Here is a 22,549-nt window from a genome sequence, read left to right on the forward strand (position 1 = left end):
AAGCCAGAGTTCTTGGAAGCCCAGACTGGTCCGATAGATGGCAAACTACCTTAAATCCTAAAATGAAAATTATGTAACATGATACAGAAAGTTAAAATTAAATTGTGTTTAGATCATGGACATTTTAAGTTATTCCCTCTCACCTTGCTTTGGTCTCTTAACAGTGTAAAATTATCTTGTCCTTATAATACCTTCGTATAGATGTATTTTATTCAAAGTCTATATCCAGGAAACAGTAATTCACAATTAGGTTTGTAGATTTGGTAAAATACATTAAATCATTCTTCCCCAGAAGTATTGTGTACATTGGAACACGTAGCCAACAAAAATCACTTTGTGTCATAGAAAGTGTGTGACCGAAATAAAGCTTCTGTTCATTTATTTTAATAACAGTGCCATTGCAGTTTTGATTTTGAAGCTTCTTTTTATGTTGTTTTTCATGGTTTTTTGGTTTGTTTGTAGCTTTTTTCTTTCTGTTATGGAGGAAATAGATCACACATAGGAATGATTAAATGTACAAATTTACTTTAATTACTGTGAACTCTAAAAATGTTTTCTTAGTTATGTTAAAGAAGTGTGACAATATTTAATTATAGGACTGTAGTTTTAGTTTCTTCTTAGTTCTTATTTGTAATGCTTGTATTTTTCATAAAATCTTTGGGATTTTAAGAATAGTACAGAGGCTGGTATATTTGGTATGAAAATATAAAATGTTATGAGTCATTTCTAAGTACTGCTTTGTGCCAGAGACCAACATCTAAAAATTATAAGCTGTTTTCTGGTTTGGTTTCCCTAGGTTTCATCAATTTACTGTTACAAAAGGAATCTTTTTCAAATCAGTCCCATGTGTTTTCAGGTCTTTCCTTGAATGCCATCGTGGGATTTTTTTTTCCACCTTAAATACTCAAACACTTTTTTTTTTTTTTTTTGCTTTTTTTTGGCTGTTTTTTGTTTTTGAAACAAACACTTTTTTTTATTATTATTTATTTTATTTATTTTTGGCTGCATTGGGTCTTCGTTGCTGCGCTTGGGCTTTCTCTAGTTGCAGTGAGCGGTGGCCAATTCCCCGCCATGGCGCGCGGTCCCCTCATTGCGGTGACTTCTCTTGCTGCAGAGCATGGGCCCAGGCACGCGGGCTTCAGTAGTTGTGGCTCGTGGGCTCCAGAGCACATGCCCAGCAGCTGTCGTGCATGGGCCTAGTTGCTCCGTGGCATGTGAGATCCTCCCAGACCAGGGCTGGAACCCGTGTCCCCCGCATTGGCAGGCAGACTCCCAACCACTGCGCCACCAGGGAAGCCCTGATCCACTTTTTTTAAAAGTACCTGTGGTTTTTACATATGCTCATAAATCCAGACAGAAAAGAGGTTTTAATTTCATATTTTTTAGAGTTAATGAGAGTTGTTATTTTTAAATAGTTTAAATTTGTGTGCTTCCAAAAGCCTATACAGTTGACCCTTGAACAAAATGGGTTTGAACTGTGCAGGTCCCCTTGTATGTGGATTTTTCAATAGTAAATAGTACAGTACTATAGGGCTGTATCGGAGGATGCAGAGGGCCAACTCTGAAGTTATACTCAGATTTTTGACTGTGTGGAGGGTTGACTCCTCTAACCCTCGAGTTGTTCAAGGGTCAACTGTACTTTTTAGCAGGCATTAAAATAAAATCAGGGTGGGGACTTTCCTGGTGGTCCAGTGGCTAAGACTCTGCGCTCCCAATGCAGGGGGTCCAGGTTCAATCTCCAGTCAGGGAACTAGATCCCACATGACGCAGCTAAGAGTTCGCGTGCCGGAACTAAAGATCCTGCATGCTGCAGCTAAGACCCGGTACAGCTAAATAAATAAATAAATAAATGTTAAAAAATAAAAATAAAACCAGGGTGGCTAGGATAGCATTAATCTATCTCAGTTCCTTTATCCAGGACAAGATGAAATCATAGAAGAAAGGAGCAAGCCATCCAGGGGTTCAGGGTGTGAATGGGTAGTCTGGGCTGAAAGTGTAATACATACCGGAGGTTTCTGAACCCTGATGTTTAGCCGTAGCCTAGTGATTAGGGAGTTCGGATTGTACAGTAGCATAGAATTGCTGATAATGCTTGTTAGAAATAACATGAAACTATACTTGAACTTCACATTAATAGTATAGTTTTACAATTAATTTTGATAAAATCTGTTTGTTTTGATTCCTGTTAAACAAAGTAGAGGTGTTATTGAAACAACAATTCTCTGTGTCATTTTTAAAATATGGAATATTGAGGTGGGGAACTGATTATAAAAGCAAGACCTTAGATGAATGGTTCTAACTTTCTTTATGTCATCAAAATCTGAGGAAAACTATTCTGTCATCAGCAAAATGCATGTATGGGAGTTCCCTGGTGCTCTAGTGGTTAGGATTCAGCGCTTTCACTGCTGTGACCCAGGTCCAGTCCCTGGTCAGGGAACTGAGATCCCGCAAGCTGCATGGCATGGCCAAAATTAAAAAAAAAAAAATTTTAATGCACAGATATGCAAATTTGCATAAAATTTCAGAGATTCACAGAACTGTCCTAAGTCACTTTTCTCATTTTTGGACAGTTTTGTTCTTTTTATTTAGTTCATGGCTACTTCAATGTGTGGCAGAGAAGTTGATGGTAATGAATTGAAGTTATAGCTTTAATTTTCATGAGGGACGCTTAGCTGTACTTATACCGCAGTCACAAATATAAAATTTAACTATTTTGTGTGTGTAAAAAAATACACACACCCACATGTATATGCATGCCATTGATTATAACATGATTGGATAAGGTCATTTTAATTAATCACTGGAAAAACAACTCAAAATGCTTAAGTGGATGTTATAGCATCTTTGGGAATAAGGAAAAACGTACTATCATTATTCTCCTTTTGGTATTGTCATCTTATTTTAAATTATGATTTCTTGGAATATGGCGATGCTGAATTTAAAATTCAATTTAATTTAAAACTGATTTTATTCTTGGAACATCTCAAAATATCTCCTTGAAATAATTGTAGAAATCTCAGGAGTTCCAAAACTTTAGTATGTGATCACTGTTTCATCCAGGAGAGAGGGATGGAGAATGATGAGCATTTGCTTCCTGTAAAGTGCATGCATTTATATATATAATATATTAATTCTAGTTATGAATGAGAGGTTATAATGTAAACATCAATATATTTTGGGGGAGGGCATTTGTTTTGTTTTTTTGTCTCTTTTTTTTTTTTTAGAGATTTATTATTTATTTTATTTATTTTTGGCTGCGTTGGATCTTTCGTTGTGGCGTGTGGGCTCTTCGTTGCAGCGCGGGCTTCTCTCTAGTTGTGCCGTGCGGGGTTTTTTCTTCTCTGGTTGTGGCACACAGGCTCCAAGGTATGTGGTCTCTGTAGTTGTGGCATGTGGGTTCCAGAGCGCGTGGGCTCTGTAGTTTGCGGCACACGGGCTCTCTAGTTGAGGCACGCAAGCTCAGTAGTTGTGGCACACGGGCTTAGTTGCCCTGCGACATGAGGGATCTTAGTTCCCTGACCAGGGAGCGAACCCATGTCCCCCTGGATTGTAAGGCGGATTCTTTACCTCTGGACTACCAGGGAAGTCCCTGTTTTTTGTTTCTTAACTTTAGATGTACATAGTAATAATCTTGGTGGGATTTAGCAAAAAATAAAATAAAATTTTATATCAGTGGTTCTCAGTCTCAGTTGTCTTGACATCTTCTTAAAGGTTTATGTATTCTTTCCAACCCTCAAGTTTACTTTTTTTTCTTTATCTCAGAAGTTTACATGCATGGGGTATGACTTAGTGTTATGTTAACATGGTTACAGAGTGGATACAGAATAAATATGCTCCATGGAGTCTAATGCTTCCGTTACCTGTGTGTCCCTTTTGTTATTTTATGAACGTTACAGGCAAACTTCTGTGGACCATCTTTGAAAAACACATCCATAGACTACAGCAGTAGCATTCAAACTATTTGTTCATTGATTTGTTAATTGAGTTGGAGCATGTTATGATATGCTCGAGTATGTAACAAATCACATAATCCTTCATGGCTTAACATAGTGCTTAAACTCAGTAAAGAGTTATTGACTGAATAAATGATATGTATCTTTTAAATGATTATGATATTCCAGATAGAGCAGTGAGTTCTGACTCTGATTTTGAAACCTGCCCTCTTTCTCCCATGAGTTATTACAGGGCACAATTGTGAAATGTTTAAAAGAAAATTTATGAGGAAAATAAACATGTGTGCCACATTTTATCCTTAAACTGATTTTGAAATCAGATACATAATGGCACATTCACATTCACAAAATGTGGTCATCACTTTAAGTAGCATAAACAAACAAAATAAAACTTCATTTTTTTAATGGAGTATACAAATACATTTAATTTGCACAGTTCTGTACTAGCTGTTTCTAAGATCACAAAATAAATTGTTTAAAACCATGAATAACAGGAGTTGAAACCCATATATAGCACTCCTAATATTCTGATGTGCTAAATAAAATATCCCTCTAGGTAATATGGGAATTTCCACTATTTGTGTGTGTCTGTGCTTAGTGGAAATTTTACAGGGATGCCGATATCTATCAAAGGAGTCTTAAAGATTCACTTGCCACTCTGGAAAAGAGTACAATGCTGTAGGAATAAAGTATCAGTATTCTTGTCGCCAGGGCAAACTTTTCCACTAGAGATCATTCTGAAATGTACCTTAATTGAGGGTCTTCTAAATTTGAGGCCAGAATTATAGCATATATCCATATTGCAGGGAGTAGATTGATAATGTAACTAGCGCAAAGAAATGCTTGTATGGAATGAATCTGGGCTATCCAATACATTTTAAGTCCTCTGGGAACAAAGCCCTTTGAAACCGAGTTGATCTGGGTGTAAAATAAAATGTTAAGCCTTTGTGCTTAGATATGGTAGGTGCTGACTGGGCCTTAGCTACACAGGACTTCCATATCACTGGCTAGGAGTCTATCCTAAGAGAAAAGCAAGGAACCCCAGGAATGAAAGGGAAGGAAAGAAACCTTGTCTTCAAGTGCTTCTGTAGGTCTCCTTGTGGTAGCATTTCTGACAGAGTATGGATTATTTTTCATTACCAGAGGTTATTACCTAGTTAGTTTATATCTGAAGAAAATGTACCTGTTTACTTTGAAAGAAAAAAATATATGGCTTAACTCTTCTGATAATTAAATAGATTGAGCCTATATGCAGTTCAAGGCCAGTAATAATATGTGTAATATGATCAGTTAAATAGAACGAGCAGTAAAGAATCATAACAGCTAACCTTGTTGACCATTATTTTTCTTTTGCTTGGCCTTAGGGTTTTGACCCACCACATCAAAGTGACACAAGAACTATTTACATAGCCAACAGGTTTCCTCAGTATGGCCTTTACACACCTCAGAAATTTATAGATAACCGGATCATTTCATCTAAGGTAAGAAGTAACACTTTTATTACTAAAACTGTGGGTTATGTACTATTTTGTTTTAAAAGGTGATTTGTTTGTATTTATATCCTTAAAAATTCAAGGAAATGGTGGTTGGTAGATTTATCTTAACCAAAATTGTGAACTGTAAAATAAGTTTCTGGTTGCTAATATCAGGTAGCCAATATGCCAAAAATTACCCTTAGTTGCAATTAAAGTAAGGAACTAATATTTATACCATGTGCCAGACACTGTATTAGGTACTTCTCATGTTATTTAATTCTTAAAACAACTTTAAGATAGCTTTAACACAGTGTTGTTATACTGATTTTATATCAGTTTTTTCAACTGAAGTGCAGGGAAATAATTTACCCAGGGATGAGATTGGAGTTTGAACTCAGTTCTGTGTGACTTTAAAGCCTGACTTCCTCCAGTTTTATCATTCTTCTATAAACATTTTATAGTACCAAGGAACCACTTCACTTTTACATATTTTTCCTTGTTTCATTTTTTCCTATGGCATTTTTAAGATGTCTTAGCATTATTCTATAATCTTCAATTTCAAAATAGACTATCTGATAGACTCTTCTCTCATGATGGAAATGTTTTCCATGCTGTCTAATATGATAGCCATTAGCCACATAGGGCTGTTTAGGCCTTGAAATGTGGTAATGTAACTGAGGAACTTAATTTTTAATTTAATTTTTTTAAATTGTCAATAGCCACATGTGACTAGTGGCTGCCTTATTGGACAGTGCAATTATAGAGGATGTGAGTCAGAAACTGAGGGTAAAGTTCTCTCTGAGCATAGCTATTGCTTAATAGACCACCTTAAGAAGCATCTTTGTATTGCTCCTTCCCTCTCTTCCAGGGCGACTAATATTTTCTCTCTAATCCTGATCTCATTTTTCTTAAAGATGTTGTTTTAGGCCAATGGTTCCTTTTCCCTGTTCCTTTTTTCAAGCCTTTGCATTATTTACATATGCAACACACCCATTACTGACATCTCATTTTGGACAGTGGTTCTAAAGTAGAGGGCAGGAAGGGGAAATATCAGAATCTAGGGTAATAGAGGAGCTTTAGATTAATGATAAAGTTCTTAGTAAGTGATGCAAGAAATAAAAGTCCTTCTTGAAAAAAAATTTTAAAACACTGGGTATAATTTATATACAATAAAATTCACTAATTTTAAGTGTATAATTTGATAAGTTTTGACAAATGTGTAACATGTGACCGCCGTCATCAAGATACAGAATATATTTGTCACTCCAAAAAGTTAGTAGCCAGTCCCACTCCTCCTCACCTTTAGCACTAGCAGCTGATCTGCTTTCTTTAACTATAGTTTTGTGTTTTCCAGAATGTCATATAAATACAGTTATACAGTAGGAGTCTTTTGTGTCTGACTTCTTTTCACTTAACACAGTACTCTTGAGATTCATCCTTGTTGTTGCAAATATCAGTATCATTAGTTCATTTCCTTTTTAGTGCATAGTTTAGCTGTCAGCCTAGGTTTGGATAGTTTATGTCCTGAATTTGGGTCATTTTCCTTGCATGGTTTCGTGATCAGTATTTTCCCATCAATTTGCAGCCACTTTTCTAGCCCTGAACTCTGAATCTCTGTGATATTTTGTTGATAAGGGGGTAGTTTTCCCCCACTGTTTGGCTGCTATAGCTGTGAGAGTTGGATATTATCTTTAGGCTAAGAAGCCATAGTTTATCATTCATACTCCTTCCATTTGTAATTTTTTTGAAATTAAACTCTCTTCCAGTTTCTGTCTATATTTTGGACATGTTCCAGGATTTTAAATAGTTTGTTTTAATCTAGTTTTCATAATTCTTATCTGCTAGGAGTTCACAGTCTGCAAATACTGGAAGCTGAGTGTCCTGGAGAACTTCTGAGATTAACTATCTTTATATGACTTTTTATATGCAGCGGTATGAGGTTTAATGTTTTTGACCACAGTTTCAAAAATGTAGATATTTAAATAAACATTGCCCTTTTTTCACACACATGGAGACTGTCTTTCTCATTACTCCCTTATTACTTCCTTATTATTCCACTACCACTTTTTTAAACTTCCAAACCAGATTACCTGCTATTCCATGAACTCATGTTGAACTTCCCTACCACTGTGCCTTTGCTATGATTCTGTATTGATAACTGCAGTTTTTTAAATGTAGATTATATGTTTTTGCAGAGAATGTATATTTCATGTTTTTGACCACAATTTCAAGAATGTAGATATTTATATAGACAGTGTCTTTTTTTTTCCTGACCATAAATGAAGCTGGCTTCTCATTGTTCCCTTTTTACTGCCTTTCTACTCCCCTATTTTTCCCCTAAACTCCTTTCAGACTGTATATCTTCTATCCCACAAAGCCACGATCAACTTCCCTCCTCGCTGCCTTTGTTCATTCTGTCTTTCCTTCCTGAAATGTTCTCCCTCTGTTTGCCCCCTATTTTCAGTCTGCTGAGTGTTCCTCTCTTAAAGCCGGTGTCAAATGTGACCTCCTTCATTAAATTTTTCTTTCTCATTGACTTCTTGAATTGCCTTCCCATTGAATTCTTTGTCTATTCCTTCTTTATCTTTGAATATAGCTATTGATACATTGTTCTTAATCGCCTCTATTTAAATTAAACTTCTTCTCTTTGTTCCTCTTATAGTGTGTCTTACACATTGTAGATGCATGATATGTCTTTAATTTAATTTGCTATAGTAACTTCCTTATCTTAAATTTAAATTTCCTTGCAATATCCCCTGAGAAAACCATAATTCAAAAAGAGTCATGTACCACACTGTTCATTGCAGCTCTGTTTACACTAGCCAGGACATGGAAGCAACCTAAGTGTCCACTGACAGATGAATGGATAAAGAAGATGTGGCACATATATACAGTGGAATATTACTCAGCCATAAAAAGAAACGAAATTGAGTTATTTGTAGTGAGGTGGATGGACCTAGAGTCTGTCATACAGAGTGAAGTAAGTCAGAAAGAGAAAAACAAATACCGTATGCTAACACATATATATGGAATCAAAAAAAAAAAAAGGAAAAAAAATGGTTCTGAAGAACCTAGGGGCAGGACAGGAATAAAGATGCAGACGTTCTGAAAGGTAAAATATATTGTCACTATTATATAGATTGATGTAAAACATAGAACATCGTCAAGTTAATTCCTATAAAGTTTTATACATTTGATCTGGTGCTGAGGAAGTTGCATGGAAATACTATGACCCCTGTAGGGACAACTGCCTTTTTACCCCAGTGAAGATCAACTGGCGATGGTTTGACCCAGAATTATCACCTCATATGCACACATTGAGCACTGACTTCTTCTGGTTCCAGGAAGTCTGTACCTCTCTTCTCTCTAGAGCCTTGAACATAGTTCCCAATCCCAGATTGTAGAGCCACTGGTGCTACCACTACCGCAGGTAAATATGTTGCAGGTATCCCAGATTAGAACTGAAAATATAATTTCACCTAAGAAAGGAAGGTGTTTGGCATTGTACTATTCTTTATATACCCTTGGGTCAAATAGGCTTTTGTGGGCTCTTCTGGGACCCTAACTGTATTTATAAAATTGTTCATATGTGAAAGGATGTTTGAGGTCTCAAAAAACTGATTAAGGGAATTCCCTGGTGATCCAGTGGTTAGGATTCCTCTCTTACTGCTGAGGACACGGGTTCAATCCTAAATCAGGGAACTAAAATCCTGCAAGCCGCACAGCACAGCCAAAAAAAAAGAAAAGGAAAAAACTGATTAAGAAGTAAATTTCTGACACACCAAAATTCAGAAATTAGAACCGTCTTCCATTGCACCAGAGAAAATCTTGAATTGGTCAGTGGTTGAATTGACCAATGGTTATTGGTCAATAGTTGAATTGACCAGTGGTTATTGGTCAGTAGTTGAATTGACCAATGGTTATTGGTCAGTAGTTGAATTGACCAATGGTTATTGCCTGACATCAGGAGAATTATCTGGAAAAAAAATTCTTTTTCCAACCATATTTATTTATTTATCTATTCTGCTAAAGTTTTGATCTCTGTGTGCTCTAGTGTAACTGCAATAGAGCAGTAAATAAAACAATGTCTCTAGGGATCTTACATTCTACTGAGAGAATGGACATAGAGTAAAGTAACAGTGCTGTGAAGTGTTTCCCTGTTTCATGCATAAAGTTGTGTTGTGAATAGTGAGTGGCACAAGTAAAATTTGTACGATATTACCCTGCCCCCATAATATAGCATTATAGGCTTATAAACTGATTAATAATGTAACAACAGACACACAGCAGTTAATATGAGCCAGGGTCTGTTGTAAGTGCTTCATAAATATATTAGCTCATTTAATTTTTATAACAACCCTATACAGTATGATTGTTATTATTGTCCTCATTTTATAGAGGCACAAAGTGAGGTACAAAGAGATTAGGTCCAAGGTCACTAAAATGACCTTGGATTAGGATTTAGGCTACAGCAGTTTAACCCTTTACCATCTATGTTTGTAACCATTATACTCTACTGTCTTCAAAAATTGACATTGTGACAGATTTTCATATCCTTTATGAGATTTTCTTGATGGTTATACCAGTGATCACTTATCTAAAGTAATTTTTTTTTTTTTAATTTATTTATTTTATTTATTTTTGGCTGTGTTGGGTCTTCGTTTCTGTGCGAGGGCTTTCTCTAGTTGTGGCAAGCGGGGGCCACTCTTCATCACGGCGCGCGGGCCTCTCACTATCGCGGCCTCTCTTGTTGCGGAGCACAGGCTCCAGATGCGCAGGCTCAGTAATTGTGGCTCACGGGCCCAGTTGCTCCGCGGCATGTGGGATCTTCCCAGACCAGGGCTCGAACCCGTGTCCCCTGCATTAGCAGGCAGATTCTCAACCACTGCGCCACCAGGGAAGCCCTAAAGTAATTTTTAATCTTTTTCACATTCTAGGTTATTTTTCCATATCCCATGCTTAACGGAATAACTGAATAACTTATACCATTTCCTCTGTTTCTGAATAAATAAAATATAAAATAAATAAATAAATATAATATAATATAAATTTAATAAAATTTAAAATAAATTGAATCCAGTGTTAACATTTCTATCAACTCTTACTTCATCTTCAGCATTAGGTTCAGTCTTGTGTAACCAAAATCCAAAATCAATTATTAAAATATTATTTTAGATCTGCCATCTCCAACTTCTAAAAAACCAAGAATTTAATAGCAAAATTGATGGGTTCCAGTTTATCTCATTTTTAAAAATTATACAAAAATTGCCAATAAATAGTAAGAGACAGAAAAAATTAGAATAAAAGCCCTGAAACTCTAAAAACCAGATAGTTTTTGTAGCATTGAGAGTTACATGAATTTGTCTAAGGGCTTAGTAAATCTGATACTACTTTTCTTGTTATTATATGTATATAGTATATATTATTTTAAAATATTAACTTATTGATCTTTTTTTTCTTTTTTTTTTCTTTTTTTTTTTTTAGTATACTGTGTGGAATTTTGTTCCAAAAAATTTATTTGAACAATTCAGAAGAGTGGCAAACTTTTATTTTCTTATTATATTTTTGGTTCAGGTAAGCTTTATCACTTCATAAATTGTTAAGTTTATAGACATGGGTTCTAAAAATATATCTTCAGGGAAAAGTTATATTTCATTCTAAATCATTTGACTGTGGGACCATTTTTTTTTTTTGCAGAGCTTCCCCATTGTATTCACTGAATACAATGATTTAAACCGCATCAAGATGTCTGAAAAATAGCCAATGAATTTTAAGATTAATTGTATTTTGTTTTATCACTGATTGCTATGGTGCTGATAATCATAATCAAAGCCAAGAAAATAACATCATCCTTTCAGATGTTCTGCCTCGGACATAAATATTTTGGCTTTTAATATACAGCACATGTTTTTGGCACATTTCTGCCTATGGAACCATCTTTGTACAAAGTAAATCTTTCTTTGGCTTTTCTTTTTTTTTAATTTAAATTTTACTTTTATTTAAAAATTTTTTTAATTATAATTTTTAAGAATCCCCATGAATATTGATTTTTCTCCAGGAGACTATTTTTTAACCTAAATCTATGTTCATTATAAGCTGTTTGACAGTTTCTTGATTTTCACATTGTGCTTTTTTTCCTAATGTCAAAATATCAAGAGAACAGCTTATGAAACTTGAGTATAAGTCAAGATTTAAAATAAGTAATTGTCATTTTCTTTTAAAGAGGTTATTCTTTTCTGATAATACCTTGGCAGTCTCCTCCAGTGTGGCATTGAATTTTTGTATAAACTCTGAACTTTTCTCTCCATAGAACCTGGGCTTTCAAAAGAAAAGAAACTTGTGAAGTAGTCACTGTAAAGCTTGAGGAAACTTTTTTTTTTAATTGCTTTGCTTCATGAACAGAAAAGGAACTTCTGATTTTTTTTCATCAAAAGAACTTCAGCTTGGTTTAGTTGGAAAAATGAGAAATTTATACTTACTATGCCCATGTAACATGCATTTGTGAAATTACTAGCTAAGATCAGGAACTCAGCTTGTGTGTGGAGTAGAACAAATTTTTTTTTTTTTTTTTTGGAGTAGAACAAATTTAATTGGCCTACCCAGAGTAAAGGAATATTAATAAATCGTTAGACCCATGTTCTAAATAACCAAATATAATTACTGCAAATATTTCTTTTCCAGCAGTTTATTGAAATCTCAGTTGTATGATTTAGATAATTGCAGCAGCATTTTCTAAGTTGTACCCTTCTGGCTCCGCTAGGTGTAACAATATCGCTTGTAGAAAGAAACCCTTTCCCTAGTCCCATTTCTTGTTCTCTCTCCTTAAGTGGTGAGGTTATTCTGGATCCCAGGGTAGAAACTGACAGACTTTACAGCATTTCTCAGGATGGGCAAAGAAATGTGAAATGAGATTCTGAGCAGCTATAGCTCCTCTCCAAGGCAAATACCGAGGAAGACCTTAAGTACTCTGTGTTACGAAAGCAGAGACTGAGTCCACTCTAGCAGTATTTGTGGGTATGCAATACATTTGATATTCTTAACCCCATCTAAAAGCCATCAAAGTGAACTTGTGAAACTGTGAACTAAACTACACTCACTGCGTAGTCTCTCTCTCATGTTATTTTTTCATCTGGACCATGATACATGTTTTGTATAATGTTTTCAGATTTCCCAATAATTATGAGATTCTAGATGTTAATAGTGTGATGTGTACAATATAAAATGTACTCTGCCTTCTCTGTTTTTTAATGCAGCTTATGATTGATACACCTACCAGTCCAATTACCAGTGGACTTCCATTATTCTTTGTGATAACAGTAACTGCCATAAAGCAGGTATGAAATACTTTGTATTGTTTTTTTTCTCCCAAGTCATTCAGAAGTTGCTTAATATTTCCACTTCAAAGTAAGATTTATTGTTGTGAAAATAATTTTCATAAGAAGAAATTTATTTGATTCTGCCTATGGTAAAATTAAACTGAGTTAAGCCATCGTTATCAGGTACCTGGTGACTGATGGGATGATTACAATTGTTAAAATATGTCGTTCCTTTGATACACCTAGGAAGCATCCAAAAACAAGCATTTTATATGTACAAACCAATTCATATATGAAACAGATTATTATAATCATCTTTGTAGAGTTTGGTCGTATTTAAAGGAAATACAGTTCAAAGGGGATATGTTTATAAGGAGTGGAACATGTACTTCTGGCATGAACATTTCTGAATAAAAATTATATAGTGCTTTCCTACTTTTTACAACTTCCTCTGGTGAGGTCGATTTTTATGTAAAGTAGTACTCTAGGGGAAATAGCTTCAATCAGATCTTGAATTGATATTAAAATGTAGGTATAGAAAAACAGTATTATTGGATAAACATGACAAGTAAGAAGTTTAAAAATTCCTAGAAATGTCATGTTTACATACTACCACTTCTCAAAATATCTTTGAGAAGATCTTGGACCAGAGGCTCAATTATACAGAACTGAGCCCTTCCTCCTGAAAGGGAGTTAATTTGAATTTTCTTGTGTCAGTATGATAAATATTCATTATATAAGATTTAGGGATAAGGTAGAAATTGACATGGAAACAAAATTGGAAAACATTTTATAATTCTGAGATGTAGTATATTTATTACTTACATGATAAGGGTAAGGGGAGTCTGTAGATTAACAGTTACATTATTTATCTAGTGTGTCAGAATATCATGCTACTATTCTAAGTTTGATTTCCCTATATTCGGTGTTCTGTTGGAGATGAGAATTCCTCTTAGTCAGTAAGCATCCACATCCCTTAATGCAATTACATATTTACTTGGCTTTGTAGATGTCATTTATTTCATCAAAGTAACACACATTTGTCCCTTGGACCTCTTTTCTATATATAGTTTCCTTTTTGGTGATTTCTTCCAATCTAGTGGCTTAAGGTACCATTTATATGTTGATGGGTCTCAAATTTACATGTATCCTGAAACTATGCTCTGAACTCCAGACACACATATACAACTTTTTGTGCTTGGAAATACAACTGTTTCCACTTGGATATCTTAGGCTTTTCCTGACCTCTGTGTCACTCTCTCCTTTGCTGCTCTGGTCTTTTTGCTTCATATCATTTTTGCCTGCCTATGGTTCTATTGAATAAATGCTTATTCATTAGTTTGTCTGTCGTCTTCATTTGAATGTTTCGTTCAATGAGGGCAGAGACTTTGTTTTATATTACTAGTTTATTACCAGTGACCAGAACAAGGTTGTGCACATATTTGGCCTTCAGTAAATATTTGTTTGATAGGTGAATAAATGAATGAATGAATCTCTTGAATATTTTTAAGGCAATGTTAAATGTTGTAATACTTCTTGCCCTGGTTTATACTTTAATATGAATGAAGTTGTTAGATTTTTTTTTTTTTAACTTCTTCCAACTATATTTGCATATTGTCTTCTCTTTAGTTGTGTAATGCAAGATATAGTGCTCTGGTAAATATCATAATCTTTGTCCTGTATGAGCTTAAAACGTATGAAGTAGAGAAGGCAAGACCAAATACAAAAATAATTATAGTTTAATAAGATCATAGAAAGAGCCAGTGAGCTGTAGGTATTCAGAGAAAGGATGGAACACTTCATCTGGATAATCAAGGAAGGCTTCATGGAAGAAATATTATTAGAGATGAGACTTGGAATATGGATAAAATGATAGTTGGTAAAGAAGGTGAGATAGAAACAAACAACTTGAGCAAAGGCTTAAATGGAAGAAAAGGCATTACCTATTTAGGGAATGACATATCTGACTAATGTTTGACCCTGTGTAGGAATGTACTAAAAGATAACATACTGGAAATGGATGTTGGTACTAAATTAAAAAGGCTGGAAGACTCTTTGAGAGTTATCAGGAGGGGTTTGAACAGGATAGTGAATTAAAACAGTGTTTTGGAAAGCTTAATCTGGCAGTGACATATCTGGCAGTGACATGTAGGATGAATTATAGTTTGTAAACTTGTGTTTTAAAAGATTTTAACTGTATGCCTCCCCAACTGTTTAGAGTTGTTGCTGATATATATTTGGATTTGGGGAGACAAATGTATCTACACAAAAGAATAATAGTAAGCAAGATATGAAAGGTAATTAGGAATGTAAAAAGCAGAACAACAAGAGTCTGAAGAATGAAGGGAAGCAACATTTTCCAGGGTAGGAAACATCAAGAAATGGTCTCTAGAGTTTTCAGTTGAAAAATCAGAAATTATGTTAGCACTTGAAATCCCTGCACTATAAAATCGCTGTATAACTGCTAAAAACAAAACAAAACAAATTTTTAAAAAATCAAAATAAAAAAACCCTAAGTAAATCTGCTTATGACTGCTCTTGTGAAAAAGCAGTCTATTTTGTATCATAGATTGTATGTAATGATACTCTTTCATTTGTACTTGTAAGCCAAAGATTTCTAATACATTTTTGTTTTAGTTTAAGTTTGTCAATGGAAGTAAATGGAATGATAACTTCAGAAAAAGATAATTTTAAAATTATTGCTTTATTGATGTCATCTGACTATAAAAGTATGCTTTTTGACAGTTTCAGGAAAAGTATTTTGACTCTCAATTAAATTTCTCTAAAATTGACATACCACATCTTAAATTGAGCCAACATAATTTGTGTCTTAAAAATGCTTTCCCAAAAGGATTCTCCCTGAAAAACATAGACCTTCAGAGCAATTTTTAGTATTTGTTTTATATTTTATAATGTTATAATATTTTTAGGTAATAGATGCACATATTTTTAAAAAATGGAAACAGTATAAAATAACATATAGGGACTTCCCTGGTGGTCCAGCAGTTAAGACTGTGTGCACCCAGTGCAGGGGACCTGGGTTCAGTCCCTGTTCAGGGGACTAGATCCTACATGCCACAGCTAAAGATCCTGCATGCTGCAACAAAGATCCCACATGCCGCAACTAAGACCCAGCACAGCCAAATAATTTTTTTTTTAACATCTTTATTGGAGTATAATTGCTTTATGATGGTGTGTTAGTTTCTGCTTTATAACAAAGTGAATCAGCTATACATATACATATATCCCCATATCTCCTCCCTCTTGCATCTCCCTCCCACCCTCCCTATCCCACCCCTCTACTCTAGGTGGTCACAAAGCACCGAGCTGATCTCCCTGTGCTATGTGGCTGCTTCCCACTAGCTATCTGTTTTACTTTTGGTAGTGTACATATGTCCATGCCACTCTCTCACTTCGTCCCAGCTTACCCTTCCCCCTCCCCATGTCCTCAAGTCAATTCTCTACGTCTGCGTCTTTATTCCTGTCCTGCCCCTAGGTTCTTCAGAACCTTTTTTTTTTTTTTTAGATTCCATATGTATGTAGCATACAGTATTTATTTTTCTCTTTCTGACTTACTTCACTCCGTATGACAGACTCTAAGTCCATCCACCTCACTACCAATAACTCAATTTCTTTTTTTTTATGGTTGAGTAATATTCCATTGTATATATCTGCCACATCTTCTTTATCCATTCATCTGTCGATGGACACTTAGGTTGCTTCCATGTCCTGGCTATTGAAAACCAAATAAATATTTAAATAAATAAATAAATAAATAAAATAACATATAGTAAAAGTCTCTTATGTTCCTATCCCTTAGTCTCCTAGTTCTCCTCCCCTGAGGGAGCCATTATTTGTACATTAGTCCAGGTATCTATACAAAGTGTTCACATTAGTAAGCATATATTTTTCACGAATGATAGCATAGACTACAGCACATTCTGTACCTTACTTTTATCACTTAATGTTATCTCTTAGATATCATTCCATTATCTATACTTGTGCTATACCTCTGAGTTCTTGAATTTTCTCTAAAATAGCATAAGTCATTTCCAGTGGATAAGTCTCCACGCTCCCAATGCAGGGGCCCTGGGTTTGATCCCTGGTCAGGGAACTAGATCCCACATGCATGCCGCAACTAAGGAGCTAGTGAGCCACAACTAAGGAGCCCGCAAGCCACAACTAAGGAGCCCTCCTGCCGCAACTAAGACTCAGTGCAAGCAAATAAAAAATAAATAAATAAATCTTTTTAAAAAATTGCCACTCTTTAACATTTAATCAAAGATTCTTTGTGAAATGCTTATGTTTCCCTTTTTTTAACATAACTTTTTTAAATTGGGGTTTGTTTGTTTGTTTGTTTTAAACTTTTGGGTTTTATTTATTTATTTATAGCTGTGTTAGGTCTTCGTTTCTGTGCGAGGGCTTTCTCTAGTTGTGGCAAGTGGGGGCCACTCTTCATCGCAGTGCGCGGGCCTCTCATTATCGCGGCCTCTCTTGTTGCGGAGCACAGGCTCCAGAAGCGCAGGCTCAGTAATTGTGGCTCACGGGCCCAGTTGCTCCGCGGCATGTGGGATCTTCCCAGACCAGGGCTCGAACCCGTGTCCCCTGCATTGGTAGGCAGATTCTCAACCACTGCGCCACCAGGGAAGCCCTCCCTTTTTTTAATATAAATTTATTTATTTTTATTTATTTATTTTTGGCTGCGTTGGGTCTTTGTTGCTGTGCATGGGCTTTCTCTAGTTGCAGCGAGCGGGGGCTACTCTTTGTTGCAGTGCGTGGGCTTCTCATTGCAGTGACTTCTCTTGTTGCAGAGCACAGGCTCTAGGTGCACAGGCTTCAGTAGTTGTGGCTCGTGGGCTCAGTAGTTGTGGCTTGTGGGCTCTAGAGCGCAGGCTCAGTAGTTGTGGCACACGGACTTAGTTGCTCCGCGGCACGTGGGATCTTCCCAGACCAGGGCTCGAACCCGTGTCCCCTGCATTAGCAGGCAGATTCTTAACCACTGCACCACCAGGGAAGTCCCTAAATTTCAGAACTTTTTGAAGACACAGGGATAGAAGAAATCTGGTAGTGAGAAAGTAAACGGTGAAAAAGCCCATTAAGGTGACGTAGAAGGAGCCTCCCATAAGGAAGCTGAGGAGGAGTAATTAGAGAGATAGTATGAAAACCAGGAACATGTATGTGATGAAAACCAAGAGAAGAGAGTGTTTCTAGTAGTGATGAATGTCAAATACCTGAGTCAGAATAGCCTAACATAATTCTAATGAATGAAATGTTTGGGGGAAGTTTTTATGTTTCTTTTTCTCATTTGATAAAAAGTATCTTCTAATACTAAGAGGGGCATTTTTTATTCTTTTGATGTTTACAGGGATATGAAGATTGGTTAAGACATAACTCAGATAATGAAGTTAATGGAGCTCCTGTTTATGTTGTTCGAAGTGGTGGCCTTGTAAAAACTAGATCAAAAAACATTCGGGTATGCACTTAGTAAATAATAGAAATCAATTATATTTTGAAATCACAAATTCTCTGATTATGTTTTAGTTAAAAGTCTGCTTTCCTACATTAAAATATTATGATAGACCACTTGTTTAGAACTCAATAAAATTAAGTCCTTGCCTTTTAAAATCTGTATATCCACTTTTCCCCCAAATTCTTCATAGGTGGGTGATATTGTTCGAGTAGCCAAAGATGAAATTTTCCCTGCAGATTTGGTGCTTCTGTCCTCAGATCGACTTGATGGTTCTTGTCACGTTACAACTGCTAGCTTGGATGGAGAAACTAACCTGAAGGTTTGCACATGCTTATGTTTGAGTGTAGCTCTTGGTGAACAAAATGTCTTTGGATTATAGTAATATTTTCCTTTGGTTAAGGTAATAAAGTGTGACCTGATAAAGGAGAAATGTTTTCAATTACTGAAACTTTTTAAAAGTTAAGTTTTTTTTAAAGAAATAATGTTATTATACATTTACTTCAAGGATAGCCTCACATAATTTAGTCAAGTTTAAGAAAAGTGAAAAGTGTTTTTAGGAAAAAAATAATCTTCTAATACATTGGTGCTTTTTTAGATAGGGGACACATTTACATTTTTCTCAGTTTTCAAAGTATTAATACAATCAAGGATTTTATTTGATTCACTTTTTTCCCCCTATTAAATTTTTTATAATAAACTTAGAGCAGTAATGACTGTTAACACAGACTTAATTTCCTGGTATGCAAATGTCCTCTGTAGACAGGTAATCACAGTAGCTCCTTTTACTACTTGTTATTTTACATTCTTCTTTCTCTTCTGCCATCTAGCTAAGTGATCTCAGCTACAGAATGCTGTGATTTCATATGTAAAAGAGGTTTGAAATAAATGTTATCTAAAGTCCCATGTAGATCTCAAAACCGTGTGATTTAATTTTTCTTTTTTTCAGACCCATGTGGCAGTTCCAGAAACAGCAGTATTACAAACAGTTGCCAATTTGGACACTCTTATAGCTGTGATAGAATGTCAGCAACCAGAAGCAGACTTGTACAGGTATGGTGTGATAATCACCATACTCATTTTAAGTTCTGTTTACAGATTTCGTTTTTACAATGATAAACGTGCACTGAGTTAGTTAGCTAATTGACACTATTGGGGGGAGCAAGGTGGGAGATATGTTAAAGGGGGAAAAAGCTAAAAGCAGAATTTGCCAGAATTCTAAGCCAAAGTATTAATTCAAAAGCCATGCTTTTATTCACATGTTCTTTCCTATTACCTTCTACTTTGGTATGAATTGGCTTTATAACAATAGCAATAAACTTTATAATAGTAGTTACAGCAGAAATAAGATTATTTCCGTAGAAGAAAATAATCTAACGGTGTGTGTGTGTGAGTGCGTGTGTATATATGTGCTCCATGAAGGCAAGGGCCATGTCTTTGTGTTCAGTAGGAACTAACTCCTTTTAACATTACAATTTACTAAATATTAATACAGTATAAGTCATCTTTCAGTGAGTGCTATGCTAATTATTGTGGTCTGTGGAATGGAAACAACTTTTTATTATTAAAGACTTCCATGAGAAACTACTCATTTTTACTCAATAACTGGTGATAGAATATAAATTATAACCACATTGTAAAAATTACCCTCAGCTTCTTGTCATATTCTCAATCTCCATTTGTTGGTTGAAATGTTTTAAAATCTTATCACTAGTCATTGGATTTTTCAGATCTCTTACATATCTTTATTCTGGATCCATATATTTATAATGGAGTTTTCTCTGTGATATTATAAAGATCTTGCATTTTCATCAAAGTCAAATATGGATACAATACGGTGTTTTCCAATTAACTGTAAAAATTTGGAGTTCTATGCTTTAAGAGCATTTAAATCATAAGATAGATTTAACTGTGAAGAATTTAGTACTTTAAGAGTTCTCTATTGCTGTTATTTCCAAGTCTCAGACAAGGGTGAATTATTAAAAGATTAGTATTAAAAACTAGAAAATGATGCAGCATTAAGAAAGCATAAGATTAATATGAGATCAAATGTAACTAATGCTTTGGTGGGTGGTTTTACATTATTTGGAAAATGGGGAGAAAGTTTAAAAAAAATTTTTTTTAAATAAGAAATAATTCACTGTTAAATATAAGGTGTTCCTCTTTATTTTCTCTTTTCCTCTTCCTTACTGAAAGTATATTTTTTTTAAAATACAAATGTAATGTAATTACTACAGAAGACTTTTGTAATAGAAAAATAACTCATAATTATACCACTACTTTAAAATTTTTATTGCTGTTTTTATTCATTCATTCAACAAATTATTGTTGAGCACCTTTGTGCTCATTATGATAAGTGATAAATAAGATTAATAAGCACAGTTTCCATCCTTGAGGAACTCACAGCTGTAAAGATATTTTATGTATCTCTAACTGTATTTTTTCAGTTTACTATACTATATGCTATTTATAAGGGAAATATTGAAAGCATTTTTAATGTCCAAGTAGGAGGAATGCTTAAATGGCTTTATGGTATAGATGTAAGATGAATTAGGTAGGTAATAAAAATGATGCTTTCAAAGAATTTAATGACATAGGAACATACTGAAATACAATATTGAATAAAATGTTATAGAGCTGTAGTCTCATATGATCCCAATTATATAAAAAGAAATGTGTATGTATGTGTATTTGATAGGTAGTTAAGTAGTTAGATAGAAAAAATAAATAGGTATAGAGAGAAAGAAAAACCTAGAGGAATTACATGTCAGAATGTTAGTACTTATTTCTTGGTGGTAGGATTTCAGCTGCTTTTTAATCACCTTTTTTATTCTCCATATTTTCTAATATTTCTTGAAAGAATATGGATTGCCTTTGGGTTTTTTTAAAGTATTTTCCATCTTACTGCACAGTATTCTTAATGATCTTTTTTAATGGCTGCTTAATAGTCTAAGTAAATGTACTAGAACCTAACGGTTCCCCAGTCTTTCCATACTTAACTCTTCCATTGTTTTGCTATTAGAAATATTGCATGACACCTTATTACATATAAGTTCATGAACTCAGAATCCAGTAGTTAGATAGTTCATCATTCCCTCCTCTTTGGTACAACTTGTTCACTTGGCTTCCAGGACATTTCCCTCTCTTGATTTTCCTCTTACTTCAGTAGTCCCTCCTTCTCAATCTCTTTGGCTGATTTCTCCTCTTCTCTCTGACTTCTTGATGTTAGAGTGCCCCAGGACTATCCTAAGTCCTCTTCCCTCCTCTACCTATACCTTTCACTATCTGATCTCATCCCGGCTGATGGCTTTCAAGACCATCTATATGCTGATGACTCCAAATTTTTATCTCAATCCCAGATTTCTTTCCTAGTCTTCAGATTCTTATATCCAACTTCCTGTTCCACAATTCCACTTGGATATTTAGTAAAAATCTCAAATGAATCATGTTGAAAACTGAATTCCTGATCTTTCCTCCAGAAGTTTTTATGCTAACGGCCTTTCCCATTTCAGCTGATGACAGTCCATCTTTTCAGTTGTTCAGGCCAGAAACCTTGGAGTCAGCCATGACTCCTTCATCCCCTCTCCGCTCACCTCTTGTCACATCCTCTCCCACATCTCATCCCAATCCATCAGAATATCTTATAGGTTTACCTTCAAAATACATCCAGAACCTGACCATCTTTCACCCCCTTCTCTGCTACTAAATTGATCCAAACCAGCATTATCTCCTGCTTGGATTACTGCTATCAAAGGCTTCCTTACTGGTTTTTCTGCTTTTACTCTTCTTTCCCTTGCAGTCAGTCTGTTCTCACAAAAGCAGCCAGAGTCATCCTTTTTAAATGTAAGTCAGATCATGGCATTCCTCTGCCCAAACCTTACAATGGCTTTTCTGTCTCACTCATATCTTTATAATGATCTTACTGATTGCCTCCATCCCCAACTGATCTCTGATCTAATTTTTGACCCTTCTCCCTCTTGCCTCACCCTCCAGCTACACTGGCCTCCTTATTTTCCCTTGAACATGCCATATCCACTTTTACCTTTTCACTAGCTGTTCTTTATCTAACTCCTTTACCACCTTCTAGTCTTTGCTTAAATCACCTCTTCAGTGAGACCTACTTTGACTATTTAATACTGTGACTTAATCCTTCTTACCCTCTCCTGCTTTTTTTTAATAGCACATAATACCTTCTAGTATACTATCTAATGTACTTATTTATTATGTTTGTTGCTTATTATCTCCTTCTCCAACTAAATTGTAAACTCAAGGACAGACATCTTTGTGTGTTTTGTTCACTGAGGTATCCCAAGCACCTAGAATGGATCTGGCATATAG

General features: G+C 35.2%; 1 protein-coding gene across 5 annotated transcripts in view; it reads left to right on the forward strand.

Annotated features, from left to right (window-relative positions):
• ATP11B (ATPase phospholipid transporting 11B (putative)) overlaps positions 1-22,549 on the forward strand; it is a 127,046-nt gene that overhangs the window by 20,515 nt on the left and 83,982 nt on the right. For all 5 annotated transcript variants that reach the window (XR_009008104.1, XM_057545042.1, XM_057545041.1 and 2 more), the window contains exons 2-7: positions 5,318-5,434; positions 10,913-11,002; positions 12,682-12,762; positions 18,110-18,217; positions 18,405-18,533; positions 19,161-19,264. Coding sequence is in view for 4 of the 5 variants with exons in the window: in XM_057545042.1 (XP_057401025.1) it covers positions 5,318-5,434; positions 10,913-11,002; positions 12,682-12,762; positions 18,110-18,217; positions 18,405-18,533; positions 19,161-19,264 (629 nt within the window). In the remaining variant the exon portion in view is untranslated. The remainder of the gene's footprint in view (positions 1-5,317; positions 5,435-10,912; positions 11,003-12,681; positions 12,763-18,109; positions 18,218-18,404; positions 18,534-19,160; positions 19,265-22,549) is intronic.

The sequence above is a fragment of the Balaenoptera acutorostrata genome, chromosome 4 (assembly GCF_949987535.1).
Source record: "Balaenoptera acutorostrata chromosome 4, mBalAcu1.1, whole genome shotgun sequence".
Lineage (NCBI taxonomy): Eukaryota > Metazoa > Chordata > Mammalia > Artiodactyla > Balaenopteridae > Balaenoptera > Balaenoptera acutorostrata.